The sequence below is a fragment of the Podarcis muralis genome, chromosome 4 (assembly GCF_964188315.1).
Source record: "Podarcis muralis chromosome 4, rPodMur119.hap1.1, whole genome shotgun sequence".
Taxonomy (NCBI): Eukaryota; Metazoa; Chordata; class Lepidosauria; order Squamata; family Lacertidae; genus Podarcis; species Podarcis muralis.
In genome coordinates, this window is record NC_135658.1 from 2,298,480 (window position 1) to 2,315,249 (window position 16,770).

The 16,770-nt window shown below is 46.5% G+C and overlaps 4 protein-coding genes across 4 annotated transcripts in view; 1 reads left to right on the plus strand and 3 right to left on the minus strand.

Moving 5' to 3' along the window:
• LOC144327613 (uncharacterized) overlaps positions 1–16,770 on the plus strand; it is a 257,507-nt gene that overhangs the window by 130,119 nt on the left and 110,618 nt on the right.
• LOC114589663 (uncharacterized) overlaps positions 1–16,770 on the minus strand; it is a 305,430-nt gene that overhangs the window by 36,214 nt on the left and 252,446 nt on the right. The gene's annotated exons all lie outside the window — the stretch shown is intronic.
• On the minus strand, positions 9,580–10,557 carry LOC114595364 (olfactory receptor 52R1-like). The gene has a single exon (XM_028725653.2). It carries the CDS (start codon positions 10,555–10,557, stop codon positions 9,580–9,582), a length of 978 nt encoding a protein of 325 aa, XP_028581486.2.
• LOC114595194 (olfactory receptor 51G2-like) lies at positions 13,899–14,929 on the minus strand. Its single transcript, XM_028725539.2, has one exon. The coding sequence runs from the start codon at positions 14,927–14,929 to the stop codon at positions 13,988–13,990; it is 942 nt and encodes a 313-aa protein (XP_028581372.2). The 3' UTR covers positions 13,899–13,987.

Genomic DNA, 16,770 nt, shown 5'->3' on the forward strand with positions numbered 1-16,770 from the left:
GCTATTCTTGTCCCAGGTGGGAAGGTTGAAATTGAAAGCAAACACCTACCTGGGGCAGGGGACTGAGTCTGTGCCTGCACCAATGGTGGTGCATTGTAGCTAATGGGACTGAAATCCCCGTCCCAGTCCCGGTCCCAGCCAACAAAATGGCTGGGGCATGTTCCACAGGGGAGGATGCACTGGGACAACCGATCTCAGTGATCACGGGTAGGAGGAGGAGTTACGCTAAGACCAGACCATGTCATTACAGAGGAGGCAGGTTTAGTCATTGTCTGAGGACTATCCCTGCTTCCGGGTCTGGTCCTGACCGGATGGATACTAGAATCAGCAAGGGATACCCACATGACCTGAAGGTGCTGCTGTACAATGCCAGGTCAATGATTCATAAGACCACTGCCATCCATGACTTGATCATGGATGGAGGACTTGACCTGGCATGTGTGACAGAGACTTGGTTAGATGAAGCAGATGGGCCTGTCCTTGCCGCTGCTTGTCCACCAGGTTTCTCTTACGCACAGCAACCCAGGTCATGTGGGCGGGGAGGGGGGGTTGCAGTGATTTTTAGGAAGTCATTAGTTTGCACCAGGCGTCCTATTGGGAAGACCCAGTTTTCCGAGTGCATGTTCTGGAAGTTGGGCAATAGGGGCAGTACAGGATTCCTACTGGTGTACCGACTGTTGGTTTCTGCTTTCTTCACTGTGCAGCGAAGTGCTTGTCATGGGACAATGTTTTGCATTCCACAGTCAGAGTACTGTTGGGTTTCCCACGGGAATGGGAGACTGGATGTGACGTACACTGGTTTCCTGTTTTTCACTGTTCCGAGGTGGAGGTTGCTTCTCTGCTCTCGCAGAGGCAAGATGTATGTTTGTAATCTCTCAGCATTGAAGTGTAAATAAAGTAAAGTTAAGCATGTGGCACGTACTGCTCGTCCTTCCGCTGTGTACAGGACTCTGCAAATACAACATTTTTGGTTCCGGGCCCAGAAAAACGCAGTCAAACTGAAGGATGGACTCCAGAGGCCGAGTCAGAATGCTGTCAGAGGGACAGAGAAACGGATCGGCGTTATCTGCTCTGTGCGTCAAGTTGATTGATGAGAGGTATGTGCTCATGCTCCAGGCAGCCTGCCAGCTTCTAGTTGATGGCTTTATGGCTGGACTTTGAACTTTTAAAGCCATTTTGCCGCGATACAGGCAAAGGCTCTAAGGCACAAGCTCACAGGCTTGGGAGACGTGAAAACCGAAAGTACCTTTGAAAGTGCTGTTGGAATGAGGTTTGAAGCAGCAGTGACGCAGCTTAATTAAACGCCGCGGAGATGGCAAATGCAAGGCTGGCTGATGCTTTTGGGATTCCTAAGCTCAATAAGAAAAACTATGCGGACTGGGTTATCTATGCAGAGGCTATTCTGCGGAAAGAGGGTCTGTTTAAGGTTATTACAGACAACCCCCCAGCTCCAGTTACAGATGAATGGAAAGCTAAGGATTCCGAAGCGATGGGAACTCAGATTGCCACTCAGATTGCTGTTCAGCCAACTGCTCAGCTCACAGTAGCCTATGATACTGCCGTGATTCTGAATGAAGCAGACCGCCGGGGTGCTAGCTGCATGGGTAAGGGGGAGTCTTCACAGACGTCATCCCAGAGTGCAGTGGAACCACCAGATGGCGCCAAAGCTTTGAAGGCAGTCAAATGCTACTCGTGTGGACGTCTAGGCCATATGAAGAGGGAATGCAGATATCCCAGGGCCAAGACAGAGCAGTGCAGCGGAAGCTCATCGCGTGGAAAAGGCCAAAGCAAAGGCAAAGGTCCAGTGTCCAGGACAACGCAGCACAAGGCAATGGTCTCACGCTTCACTCCAAAGGTTGCAAAGGTCCAGAAAACATCTAGATCTTTCTTCGTTGTTGATTCAGCAGCGACCCACCACATGTGCAACGATAAGCGACTGTTTGTGTCTTTTACACCGCAGGAAGGTGCGATTCACCAGGCGGATGACCACACGATCCCCAGTCAAGGCTACGGAACTGTTGTTCTTCACAGTTTGGACTTATCGATACAAGATGTGCTTTACGTACCAGATGCCACACACAATCTACTCAGTGTTGCGCAGCTGAATGAACGGAACATTGACGTTTCCTTCAAGAACAAGAGGTGCACCATCACAAAGAAAAACGATTATGTATTGCATGCTGAATATGTTGATCGTTTGTTTGTTTTGTATTATGATGATGTTGTGCAGAATGAAACTTGTTGCATTGCAGGTTCTAACAAAAGTTTGCATGCAGGATGTATTCACGATTTTCACAGGAAATTTGGTCATTTGCATTTTGAGGCAGTATCTAAAATGCCTGCCTTGGTTGAAGGTATGACTATTAAACCCTGCAGGTACCACATGAAGTGCAAGGCATGCGCAGCAAACAAGGTGAAAATGGCTGTGAAAGGTAAGGTGTCTAGTAGGCAAGCTACAGAACCATACCAGGTTGTTCATGCTGATTTGGTTGGTCCACTATCGCCCTCTTTGGGTGGAAATAGGTACTTCATGGTTCTCATTGATGCATTTTCCAGGTATATTTATGTGTACAATCTCAAGCAGAAATCAGAGGCTTTTCCAAGGTTCAAGGAATTCTGTGCTTGGTTGGAAAATGTGCATGGTAAGAAGATAAAAACTCTTTTCACTGATCGTGGGGGGGAATTCACTTCTCAGCAGTTTGAAGCTTTTCTGACTGAGAAAGGAATTCAACACGATTTGTCTAGTCCTCGCTTGCCATGGCAGAATGGACTTTGCGAGAGGGCAAATCAGACATTGCTTCAAGGGTTAAAAACCTTGCTGCATGATGCCAATCTTCCAGAGAGTTATTGGGCCGAATCTCTCTCGTGTTTTGTTTACAGTTATAATTGCAGGTTATCTTCAGCGATTGGTTGTACCCCCTATGAAAAGATGTTTGGCAAGAAACCGTACATCAAACACATGAGAATTTTTGGTTCTGATATGTGGGTTCACACACCACAAAGCTCCAAGTTAGACAAGCGTGGATTGCATGGTATCTTTCTAGGTTATCAGAAAGGTTTTTTACAGAATAATGATGACTGACTCTAAGACAATTAAGCTCACAAGAAGTGTTGAGTACAATGCCAAGTGGGGGGAGAATGTGGGAATTTTCCAATGTTATCCTGATGACAGTGATGAGACTGAGGATAGGCAACAGCAAAAGCAGCCGCAACAACCCACTGATGAAGGTTCTGAGTCTGAGTCTGAGACTGAATCAGGTGATTCAGAGGATTTCAAGAGTGCGAAAGCCTCTATGTGACCCTCTGAAAGCTCTGATCGAGAAGAATTGGAAGAACCATTGTTCACAATAGGCCACTTTTCTCCTAAGAAGGAAGAGGAAAGTGTTGAAGACTTAAGGCTAATTCGCAGGTCACAAAGAGCCACAAAAGGCAGACCTCCAAAGAGATTTGCTGATTAATTTGCTAAGACAGCAGTAGCAGCTGTTAAAAGCTCCAAGAAGGTATTTGAACTTTCAAGTTTCCAAGAAATCCAGGATTTGGATTCAAAGGAAGCTGAGCCATGGTTAAATGCCATGAAGGCTGAGCTTGATTCCTTAGAAAGGAACAAAACATGGGAGCTAGTTCCAGTAGTTCCAGGAATGAAACTGCTTGGAAGCAAATGGGTCTTCAAAGCGAAGACAGATCAAAATGGCAAGATAGTCAGGCACAAAGCCAGATTGGTAGCCAGAGGTTTTGCACAGGTACCAGGTGAAGACTATCACAAGACCTACTCACCCACAGTGAGATATGAGAGCATTAGGCTTATGCTCAAGCTAGCTGCAGAGGAGAATCTACACGTTAGTCACCACGATGTGAATACAGCGTTTTTGTACAGATCTCTAGGTGAATCACTGTATATGCTTCCACCTGATGGCGTACAGGTAAAACAGGGATTTGTTTGTGCTCTAAAGAAGTCCCTTTATGGTCTCAAACAAAGTGCACGGTGTTGGCACACAAAACTCACTGAAGTATTGTTTTCTCTAGGTTTTCAGCAAGGGAAAGCTGATCCATGTGTATTTGTCAAAGAGAAGGGGCAAAAGAAGCTGTATTGCTTGTTTTATGTTGATGATATTCTGTTCTTTTGGAAAGATGTCACAATGTACAATAAGGCCCTAGCTCAACTGAAAGAGCACTTTGACATGAAAGATCTTGGTGAGGTAAACAACTACCTATCTCTGGAAATAGAGAGAGATCAAGGTGGTAACATTCTAGTACACCAGTCACAGAAAATTGCTGATGTGTTAAGCAAACTAAACCTGATGGATGCTAACCCTGTAGACACACCGATGACAACAGGTTATCAGGTAGAAGACATTGAAGAAGCATTTTCTGACACTACACTGTACAGAAGTGTGCTAGGCAAACTAAACCTCATTGCCGGATGTTCAAGACCTGACATTGCTGTTAGCTGTAATTTGCTAAGCAGACAAGTCAACAATCCTAGTGTTAAGGATTGGAAAGCTCTGAAACGCGTAGCACGCTATTTGAAAGGCACTATGCATTACAGACTGAGATTTAACAATCAGAAGTCTGGTGGTCTTGAGATATTTGCAGATGCAAGTTTTGGAAGTGACACTACAGACAGGAAAAGTACGTCTGGAGTTTGCTACATGTACAGTCAGGGTCTATTTGATTGGTCATGCAAGAAGCAAACAACAATTAGCTTAAGTACTTGTGAAGCTGAACTGAATGCACTGTCTTATTCACTAAAGGATTGTGAATGGTTGTTACAATTGTGCAAAGACATGAAAATTCCTGTCAAATGTCCAATCCAGGTTTACCAGGACAACAAAACATGTTTGGCTTTGCTGAATTTGGAAGGTTCTAAGCAAACCACGAAGCACTTGCAATTGAAACTGCAACATGCTAGGGAATATATTCAGAAGGGACTCGTAACGGTGTCCTATATGCCAGGTAATGAAATTCCTGCTGATGTATTGTCCAAGATTGTATCAACGGATCAACACTGTACCTATGTACAGAAGTTGGGTTTGTACTGATATTGTACGAACACGCTGCCCAGTGATGTTCACAGAAAGGGGGAGGATGTTGGTTTCTGCTTTCTTCACTGTGCAGCGAAGTGCTTGTCACGGGACAATGTTTTGCATTCCACAGTCAGAGTACTGTTGGGTTTCCCACAGGAATGGGAGACTGGATGTGACGTACACTGGTTTCCTGTTTTTCACTGTTCTCTCGGTGTTCCGAGGAGAAGGAGGTTGTTTCTCTGCTCTCGCAGAGGCAAGATGCATGTTTGTAATCTCTCAGCATTGAAGTGTAAATAAAGTAAAGTTAAGCATGTGGCATGTACTGCTCATCCTTCCGCTGTGTACAGGACTCTGCAAATACAACACCGACCTCCCCGCTGCACCAAGGATTCCCTGCCTGAGCTGCTTCAGGTCGTGGCGGATGTCCTCCTGGAGACACCTAGCTTGGTTGTCCTAGGGGATTTTAACATCCATGCCGACACGACCTTACAAGGGGCTGCTCAGGACTTCGTGGAAAACATGGCCTCCGTGGGGCTGTCCCTGAATAACTCTGGCCCAACCCATAGCCGCGGACATGCCTTGGACCTGGTGTTTACCTCTATGGATGTTGGTGATCTGACACTAAGTAAAAGCGAAACGAAAGAAGTGCCATGGTCAGATCACTTCCTGGTGCAACTGGACTTCTCTGCGACCCATCCCCTCTGCAGGGAGGTGGGACCAATTCGGATGGTCCGCCCCCGCTACTTAATGCATCCAAATGGTTTCCGGAGAGTGGTAGGGGATGCTTTATCCCATGTTGATGGCCTTTCAGCCAATTCCCTGGTGGCCTGCTGGAATGTGGAGTTAACCAGGGCTATTGACTGTTTGGCTCCAAAGCGCCCTCTCTGATTGCATGGAGCCCGGAGAGCCCCATGGTTTTCCACAGATCTGAGGGCAATGAAACAATCGTTGAGACAGCGCCAGTGGCGGATAACTCATTCCGAATCTGACCAGACACAGGTTAGAGCTCAACGTTGAGCCTACCAAGTGGCGATAGCGACGGCGAAGAAGACTTTCTTCGCCGCCTCTATTGCATCTGCAGAAAACAGCAGCAGGAGACTTTTTCAGGTGGTTCACAATTTAGTGGAACCACCTGTGACATCTGGGCCCAGTACGGGCCACATGATCTCCTGCAATGATTTTGCAAAGTTTTTTGCAGATAAAGTCGCTCAGATTCGGGAAGAAGTAGACTCCACCGTGGGAGCAGAGCCAGGGCGGGAGAGTGCTAGAGTCCTGTCTAGTCAAGTTGTGTGGGGTCAATTCCAACCTGTTACCTCCGAGGATGTGGACAGGCTGCTTGGACGAGTGAAGCCAACCACCTGTCTCCTGGATCCTTGCCCATCCTGGCTTATAAAAGCTAGCTGGGAAGGACTGGGCGATGGGCTTCGTGGGGTGGTGAATGCTTCCCTCCATGAGGGAGCCTTCCCAGACCCGCTGAAAGAGGCGGTTATTAAACCGCTTCTTAAAAAGCCATCTTTAGATGTGGCCACGATGGCCAATTATCGCCCAGTCTCAAATCTTCCATTCTTGGGCAAGGTGATTGAGCGAGTGGTTGCTGAACAACTCCAGGCACGCCTGGAAGAAGCGGATTTGGATCCCTTCCAGTCGGGATTCAGGCCTCATCATGGGACTGAAACTGCCTTGGTCGCACTGGTTGATGATCTCTGGCGGGCTAGGGACAAATGTGAGAGCTGTTTCCTAGTTCTGCTGGATCTCTCAGCGGCGTTTGATACCATCGACCATAACATCCTTCTGGACCGTCTTGAGGGGCTGGAAGCTGGGGGCACTGTCATACAGTGGTTCCGCTCCTTCCTCCTGGGCCATGTTCAGAAAGTGGTGGTGGGGGATGAGTGTTCAGACCCCTGGGCTCTCACTTGTGGGGTGCCTCAGGGTTCTGTCCTCTCCCCCATGCTTTTCAACATTTACATGCAGCCACTGGGAGAGATCATCAGGAGGTTTGGGCTGGGTGTTCATCAGTATGCGGATGATACCCAGCTCTACCTCTCTTTTAAATCAGAACCAGTGAAGGCGGTGAAGGTCCTGTGTGAGTGCCTGGAGGCGGTTGGAGGATGGATGGCGGCTAACAGATTGAGGTTGAATCCTGACAAGACAGAAGTACTGTTTTTGGGGGACAGGAGGCGGGCAGGTGTGGAGGATTCCCTGGTCCTGAATGGGGTAACTGTGCCCCTGAAGGACTAGGTGCGCAGCCTGGGAGTCATTTTGGACTCACAGCTGTCCATGGAGGCACAGGTCAAATCTGTATCCAGGGCAGCTGTTTACCAGCTCCATCTGGTACATAGGCTGAGACCCTATCTGCCTGCAGACTGTCTCGCCAGAGTGGTGCATGCTCTGGTTATCTCCCGCTTGGACTACTGCAATGCGCTCTACGTGGGGGCTACCTTTGAAGGTGACCTGGAAACTACAACTAATCCAGAATGCGGCAGCTAGACTGGTGACTGGGAGCGGCCGCCGAGACCATATAACACCGGTCTTGAAAGACCTGCATTGGCTCCCAGTACGTTTCCGAGCACAATTCAAAGTGTTGGTGCTGACCTTGAAAGCCCTAAATGGCCTCGGTCCAGTATATCTGAAGGAGCGTCTCCACCCCCATCGTTCTGCCCGGACACTGAGATCCAGCTCCGAGGGCCTTCTGGCGGTTCCCTCACTGCGAGAGGCCAAGTTACAGGGAACCAGGCAGAGGGCCTTCTCGGTAGTGGCGCCCGTCCTGTGGAACGCCCTCCCATCAGATGTCAAAGCGATAAACAACTACCTGACATTCAGAAGACATCTGAAGGCAGCCCTGTTCAGGGAAGTTTTTAATATGTGACATTTTAGTGTATTTTTTATCTTTGTTGGAAGCCGCCCAGAGTGGCTGGGGAAACCCAGCCAGATGGGCGGGGTACAAATAATAAATTATTATTATTATTATTATTAATCCAGCCCTCTGACTTTCCCTCCACTTGGCCATCCCCACTGACTGGCCTACTGGCTCTTCAGCTACAGGAAGAGCCTCTTTCCCACAGGAGGCAGTGATGACAGCTGACCTGGATGGTTTTAAAAGAGGATCAGACAAATTCATGGAGAAAGAGAAGGCTATGGATGGCAGTGAGCCAGGATGGCTCTGCTCTTCCTCCACAGTTGGAGGTAATACTTATTCCAACAACTGGTATTCAGAACCATTGCTGCCTCCATCTGTGGAAACAGAGCATAGCCAACATGGCTAGTAGCCTTTTTGATTTATTTTTATTTTTTATTATGACAAAGTAATAAGAATAAATAAATAAGAATAAAAATGTGCACCTCACCCCAAGACCATTCCATTATAACTATCCAGCCTCCCAAAATTTCAACACCTCTTGCGATGGATTGACCTTTTCCATTTTAACAGTGCAAATTCTGCAAACATCTTCCATATCTCCTCAAAATCATTTCTGCTGCATATTCCCAATCTTAATTGCACATGTTAATTTATCATGGATAGCTATATCCCACACCTCTTTGTACCATTCTTCCATTTTATACTCACCTTGCCCCTTCCGCTTCCTTGCTATGATAACTCCTGTAGCTGTCAATAAATTTGTGAGCAAGACCTTCATAGCCTTCAAACCTTCCACCCCATCATAAATTGATAATAGTGCTACCTCTAGGCTTTCAGCCAGCTTTAATCCAGTGATTTCTGTCATCTCCTTAAACACCCTTTGCCAAAAAATTGTACATATTTACACGTCCACCACATGTGAACATATAGCAAATCTCTCTGCACTATTTCCATATCTTTATTTTCCAATTATCTCCTTTTTATCTTTAGCCAAATGGGCGGTTGTCTAGATAATAAATTATTATTATTGTTATTGTTATTATTATTATTATTATTATTATTATTATTATTATTATTATGCATTACTTCTTTTATCTTTACCATTAATATATTAGTTTTCCAGTCTCCTAATTTCTTCTTCTAATGCTCTCATCTCTTGTCCCCCCCCCAATTTACTGGATTCCCTAATACTAATTCCCCTCATCACTGCTTTCATTTTATCTCATATTATTGATTGAGTACTTTGCACCTTCTCATTAATCTCCCATGTGTCTAATAATTCCTTCCCCATCTTATTTACTGTTTGGCTATAATGGAAGATCCTTGTATCTAACCTCCATCTTCTGGCTTCCTTATAATCTTTCTTTATTTTTAATACCATATTAACCAATGCGTGTTTGGTTACCTTTATGCTAGTAGCCTTTGACAGCCCTCTCCTCCATGAATTCACTTTTAACGCCATCAAAGTTGGTGGCCATCACAGCCTCCTGATGGAGGGAGTTCCATGGTTTGACTCTGCACTGCATGAGGAAGCCCTTTTTATCTCTCCCAAATCTTCCAAAATTCAGCTTCATTCCATGTTCCAAAGTGCCAGACAAATATAATTCCTAGCCCTTATACCAGAGATGGTTTTAACTGGAGATGCTTGGGATTAAACTTAAGGGGTTCTCCATCCAAACCCTGTGAGCCACCATTGAGCTATGTGCCCTCCCCGAAAGTTGTCCTTTGTCCACCTGAAATAAGGAATATAGTGAGAATCCTCTCCCTGATCATCTTGGTTTTCACCCCATATATAACAGGATTCAGAGTGGGGGGCACCAGAAGGTAGAGTATAGCCACTATAATGTGGATGTGGTGGGGGACATTGTGGCCAAACCGGTGAGTGAGGAAAGTGAAGAGAGCTGGAATATAGAAAGAAAGAATAACACAGATATGGGAAGCACAGGTCCCAAAGGCTTTCAAACGGGCTTCTTGGGATGGGAGTCTCAACACGGTCTTGAGGATCATGACATAGGACATAGCAATGATGAAGATATCGAATACAACAACCACAAAAGCCACAAAGAGGCCGTAAACAACGTTGGCTCGGATGTTCCCACAAGCCAGCTTCACCACAGCCATGTGCTCACAATAGGAGTGGGAAATGAATTGGTGGCCACAGTAGGGAAGCCTGTTAGCCAGGAAGGCAAAGGGGCTGATGAGGAGAACTGCACGCAGAAGAACGAGGCTGCCCAGGGTCCCTATGGCTTGCAAGGAGAGGATGGCCGAATGCTGGAGCGGGTAGCAAATGGCCACATAGCGGTCGAGCGCCATGGCCATGAGTACGCCCGACTCGACAGACGAGAAGGCATGGATGAAAAACATCTGGGCCAGGCAGGCATGGAAGTCAATGGCCCCAGCACTGAGCCAGAAAACAGCCAGCATTTTGGGCACGGTGGAGGTGGAAAGAACTAGGTCGGTGATGGCCAGCATGGCCAGGAAAAGGTACATGGGCTCCTGCAGTCTGGGCTCAGTCTTGATCACGTAGAGAATGATGCTGTTTCCCAGGGCTGCAATGACATACATGGTGAACAAAGGGATGGCAATCCAAGCCTGCGCCCACTCCAAGCCTGGTATGCCCACCAGGAGGAAGAAGGCAGGATGCTGCTGGGCACCACTGTCATTGACCGGCAACATGGCACACAGTGGACTCTTTGTTTCTGCCTCCAGCCTCTGGCATCAGAGCATCTCTGTTCCACTTCGCCGTATTCTTGTTGATCCAGGTGTCAGGTTCATTAGGCTTCTGCTACTCTGCGAGTTTTCAAGGAAAAGAACATTGGTCATATTTTGAAATTGGATATCATGTGACTTTCACTGTAAGAGGGAGAGGCTTGATGGACCCTGGTAGATCAATAGATTTTATTTATTTATTTCCTACAATTTCTATCTCACATCATTGTAGAAAAAGACTCAAAACCAATTACAAAGAAGATAAAACCATAAAATTATCAGCAGCAGCTCTCAGTTTGAGCCCTGTCCCATTTTTCAAGCCAGTCATTTAACTTTGGAACAAGAGGGAGAGGGATTGATGCACCAAGGGTGCACCTTTTGCTAAAGAAAAGCATTTGGGCTTGGAGAACATGGTCACCATACTCCACATATGCTTTTTACTAGGTTCTGCTCCTCCTCTGTTGGCAACCATTTGTCTTTCTTGCACTGGAGTCCTATTAGAACTCTGTTCTGTTAGGACTGAGATATAGAAGGAAAATGTAGCCGAAACAAGAATGTGCCCTCCAGCAGGATCTGTGATGCCTGTGCTGTTTGCACACCCTTGTTCTCTGTCATTCAGGACTCTTTTTTTAAGAAGGAAATCTTTGCTAGAGAAGACCAAAGTAAGCCCGCTTAGCCCAGAACCCTCTTTCCCACAAGGCCACAAAGGAAAGTCCATTAGCAGGCATTAAAGCAACAACCACTGCCCCAACCCTCGCTTCCTCAAATCATAGATTTGTATAGTCGCAACACCCTGCGAGGTTTGAATCACAGCTTCCCTGAGCTACAAGTTGAATAAAGAAATGGGTACCCTAAGCAAGGAAAAATAACAGCCCATTCAGTTGAAAACAGCTGTTGTGTTGTTTAGTCGTGTCTGACTCTTCGTGACCCCATGGACCAGAGCACGCCATGCACTCCTGTCTTCCACTGCCTCCCGCAGTTTGGTCAAACGCATGCTGGTAGCTTCGAGAACACTGTCCAACCATCTCGTCCTCCGTCGTCCCCTTCTCCTTGTGCCCTCCATCTTTCCCAGCATCAGGGTCTTTTCCAGGGAGTCTTCTCTTCTCATGAGGTGGCCAAAGTCTTGGAGCCTCAGCTTCACAATCTGTCCTTCCAGTGAGATAACCGGAGAAGGTTTAAGTGGATGCTTGTGAATCGCTTTTGGGAGACCTGCTCCCTCTCCTGGGAGCTGGTGCTGATTATGGGGACATTCTGGGTGATTACTGCCATCTTCACTGGTGGGAAGCTCAAGTGCAAAAGAGAGAGAAAATGCAACCAGGGGCCCATCTCCCATATGGTGCCCTATTGGTTGTGCATCTACTAGGGGTGGCCAACTCCCAAGGGGGTTCAGGTCAAAGCTGTTGAGCTTTTTTAGGGAGGCCTAAGTTGTTGAGCTTCATTGGGGGGAGCCACTGATCTACCACAGACGATCTGCCTCCTGGACGTGCCTGTAGTACACTAACACACTGGCTCAATGCAGCTTGTGTGACATTAGGCAGGCGCCATCACTGTACTCTGAGATGCCTGCTTAAAACGTTTTTCTTTCAGCAGGTCTATCCAGACACTTTGGGTAGGATAAAACTAATGAATCCTCCCAGTGGAGAGCCAGTGTGGTGAAGAGCGGTAGACTCGTAATCTGGGGAACTGGGTTCGCGTCTCTGCTCCTCCACATGCAGCTGCTGGCTGACCTTGGGCTAGTCACACTTCTTTGAAGTCTCTCAGCCCCACTCACCTCACAGAGTGTTTATTGTGGGGGAGAAAGGGAAAGGAGAATGTTAGCCACTTTGATACTCCTTCGGGTAGTGATAAAGCGGGATATCAAATCCAAACTCCTCCTCCTCCTCCTCCTCCTCCTCCTCCTCCTCCTCCTCTTCTTCTTCTTCTTCTTCTTCTTCTTCTTCTTCTTCAGAGAATAAGGAGAGCCTGCTGGGTCAGGCCAATAGGGCCCATCTAGTCCAGCATCCTGTTCTCATGGTGGCCAGCCAGGTGCCTCAAGGGGAAGCCCACACGTAGTGCCTTTGTGCAAGAACCCTCTCCCCTCTTGTGATCTCCAGGAACATTCCTGCCTCCAGCTGTGGAGGCAGAGCATAGCCATCATGGCTTCCGCACCTGCATACCTCCTGTGATCCCTGAAGTTGGCTCTGTGGGCCCAGGAAAAGCCCCAGAATAGCATGTGTGGGAAGGAGAGGCAGGTTGCTCTGTTAGTCAAGGTGAAATGCTTGCACTGGTGGTACGTTCATCGTAGCTCAACGTTGAATTCCTCACATGATTTGGTGACACGTGCTCTTAGATTTGTTTTAGATAATGTGTTCTGATGTTTTTAACAGTTTTTTAATGCTTGAGATTTTATTTCTTTTATTTTCAGTTGTATTTTGATGAATAGAATCAAGACTGAAGCTTTATGTAAATAAATAATATTTTTATTAATGCATTACAGACTTCTGTGTGATTATTTTGTTTAGAAGGAAAAAGCATCCTAGATAATTAATAATAAGGTTAAGCAACCTTGTCTCAGAAGTTTCCGCATTTCATGCTGCAAAGTGATGCTAAGTAGATGTTAAACTAACACAAGTGAGTAAAAGGAGGAATAAATAATAAATAATATTATTTATTATTATTATTCATTTAATTTCTATACCACTTTATATTTTAAAGAAAAAAATCTCAAAGCATGCATTACTGACTTCTACGTCTGTGTTCCTCACCTTTTGCTTCCCTTGAGATGTATTTATGCGTAATGTGACTTTCATTTCCCTTTGATACGCTTTGTGGATTATGCTTACATATTTCATAAAGGTAAAGGTACCCCTGACCGTTAGGTCCAGTCGTGGACGATTCTGGGGTTGCGGCGCTCATCTCGCTTTAATGGCCAAGGGAGCCGGCATACAGCTTCCAGGTATGTGGCCAGCATGACGAAGCCGCTTCTGGCGAACCAGAGCAGCGCCTGGAAACGCCGTTTACCTTCCCGCCAGAGTGGTACCTATTTATCTACTTGCACTTTGACGTGTTTTCAAACTGCTAGATGGGTAGGAGCTGGGACCAAACAACTGGAGATCACCCTGTCGCGGGCATTTGAACTGCCGACCTTCTGATTGGCAAGCCCTAGGCTCTGTGGTTTAGATCACAGCGTCCCTTGCGTCCCCACATATTTCATAGACTGCAATAAATTTAATGGGTTCTTTTGTTGATTAATTTCATACACATTCTTAAAACTGATTTCACCCTCCAGTCATAATCAGGTTACAAGTCTCTAACTTCACCGGGGCAAATTAAGGGCATGAGTTTCAAAATCCAGACTTGGGAACAACACAGCCTCCTACACATAAATGTGCTGAATGTTTTTTCTAAGATACTTCAGTTAACTTTTGCCCTTCTGAAACAGTTTAACTATCCTTGTTCGAATCTGTTTGGTTTTCACACTGTACACAGTGGGATTCATCAATGGTGGCACCAGAAGGTACACATTGGCCATGAGGATGTGGACAATGGGTGGGGCATTTTTCCCATAGCGGTGGATCATAGAGAGGCCAATCATTGGGATATAGAAAGTGAGGACAGCACAGATGTGAGAGATGCAAGTATTCAAGGCCCGAAGCCGCTCTTGCTTGGAGGCAATGCTCAACACGGTTTTGAGGATCATGATATAGGAAAAAACCAGCAACACAGAGTCAAGAGCCATGGAGGAGATCACCACCATCAAGCCATAGATGCTGCTAATTTTCCTGTCGGAACGCACCACCTTCAGAATATCCTGGTGCAAGCAGAATGAATAAGAGAGCACATTCTCTTTTCCATACCGTAGCCTCTTCAGGAGGAAGGAGGCTGGGAACACAAGAAGGGCAGCCCGAAGGGCAACCCCCACTCCTATCTTGATGATGTTTCTGTTGGTCAAGATAGATGCATATCTCAGAGGGTTCCGGATGGCCACCAGACGGTCAAAGGCCATGGAGATTAGAATGCCTGACTCAAGAATAGAGAAAGTATGGATGAAGTACATCTGGACCAGGCAGGTGTTGAAACCAATTGTGCGGTGGTTGAACCACAGGACTCTCAGCATGGTGGGCATAGTGACACAGGATAGTCCCAGGTCTGTCATGGCCAGCATGGAGAGGAAATAGTACATGGGCTCATGGAGGGTTTGGTCCATCTTGATGATGAAGAGGATGGTGCAGTTTCCCGCGATGGCTGTGAGGTACATGGAGCAGATGGGGATGGAAATCCAGGTGTAGTGTTTCTCTAGCCCAGGAAAGCCCGTGAGGAGGAAAGCAGGAGTACTGACTGTCTCGTTGATGGAGAACATGATCTTGTCAAAGACTGTTCTTCTGTGCCCTTTGCTGCTCCCTGAATTAGAAAAAAAGCCTTCTGATTATTCAGACATCCCATTTCTTTCCACCAGCTGCAACTGATCCTTTCCCTCCTACAGTAGCCATCGCAGCCTGAACACAAAATAAACATAATAGTATTTTACAATTTGATTTTGACTGCAAAATCTACCCCACATTCTTCAATTCAAAACCATCTGTTCTAAAGCACCCAAGAGCAATATCATATTCAATAATTAATTTATCCCAGTAGACCTTTGATACAAATCAGTCTTGTCTGTGGTAAAAGTATCACAATTCATCTGGTAAGCATGCCGGGCAACTAGAAAGGGGCCACCCAGTGGCTGGCTTCCCCCTCAAGCAAACTGATTGCAAATGCAACTTTGGCCTAATCATTTGGAAAGTCGGACACCCGTACTCTCACACCTAGCTCAAATTCTTGGCGGTTTCCTCAGAACTTGGCAGGGAACAAGACTCGGGTCTGCACTAGCGGCGCATGGCAGGGGCAGCATGGGGTGCTGCTTGCATGGCAGTCATGTCAGCCTTCAACTGCATTAACCTCATATATTCTGGTTTTCTCAGTAGAAGTTTTGAGTAGCTTGGTCTGTGTCAAGGACCAGCTCCTTGGGAGCCTGGCTGATGGCTTTCAGCACATCCCACACTTCCGATATGTGTGCATTGATACTCCCTGAATGGAGAATTCTGTCTTTGTCTCTGTTGAATCAGCTCAGGTTCCCATTCTATCAAAAGGGAGTCATGAAATCCTGCCTAGGACTTCGCCGAGTTCATTAACATCAGGTTTCTTCAGGTTCACACTTGATTAGGCTCACCTTTGGATTCATGTAAGACCCTGAAGTCCAGCATTACATTGTCACTTTTCCACCCTGCTGTTTTGCGTGTGATGCTGCTAAGTGGCAAGGAAACAGCCCCTGAGGAGATACCAGCCCTACTTCTATAATTCTAGCAGACTTGCTGTTCAAAATTCCTTGTGTTCATTTGTTCTTTGAGGTAGCACCACAAATATTTTCTCTTTTCTTCCCTTTAAGAGAGAGGTTGGAAACGCTGTATGTTCACGTTTGCCCAGATTTATCTCAGTGAAGGGATGGTCAGAGCCTGAGAAACAATGTTAAAATACTTAATGCCTGAGGATGCTTTCTAGTGGGACAACTAGAATTATCCTGGAGAGGAGGGCTGTCAAGGAAGTGCTCTGCAGGGCAGGGTGTTAGAGAGAGAGGGAGTTTTGAACTGCCAGTGAGAAGAGAGTGAGAGTGTGCCAGGAGTGTCTAACTCGAGTGAACTGGACTTAGGATATGTATGGCACTGAGCAGTGGAGGCTACACACATTGATTTCTGGAAATGTGGTGTGCACTGTCTGCTACAGTAAGCTTTTGGTTTCTGTGAGGTATGTTCTGTTTGTATATTTGTAGTAAAGCAAATACTGAAGATGTCCCAAGTCCACAGTTCCCTCAGTTCTGGCAGCACATAGGTGAGTGCCATTGGCATTATAAGAGAACAAGTGAGGTGTTCGTGGTGAGTTCTGGAACCTCTTTTTCTAGAAAAATAGCACTGGCCAGATCTGAAGTTGCCTGCCATTTCAGGATTCTCTTCCTTCCTCCTCTGTCATGTCTGCCACAGTCAAAGTCGTGTGGGGCTGGCATTGTGTGATGGGGTTTCTTTGCTCCATTCTCACCTAAGTTGAACCTACTGCACTGACAACCCCCTAAGACTTGTTAAGGCGAGCCTATCATGATGTCAAGGAAATGGAACTCACCAAACCGCCTCTTGTTAGTGGACTTGAAGCAAGTCAATTCTAGTGGAC

What these genes read in the sequence shown, in the direction of transcription:
- LOC114595364 (XM_028725653.2), bottom strand. Translation starts at nt 10,557, where the DNA reads ATGTTGCCGGTCAATGACAGTGGTGCCCAGCAGCATCCTGCCTTCTTC.
- LOC114595194 (XM_028725539.2), bottom strand. Translation starts at nt 14,929, where the DNA reads ATGTTCTCCATCAACGAGACAGTCAGTACTCCTGCTTTCCTCCTCACG.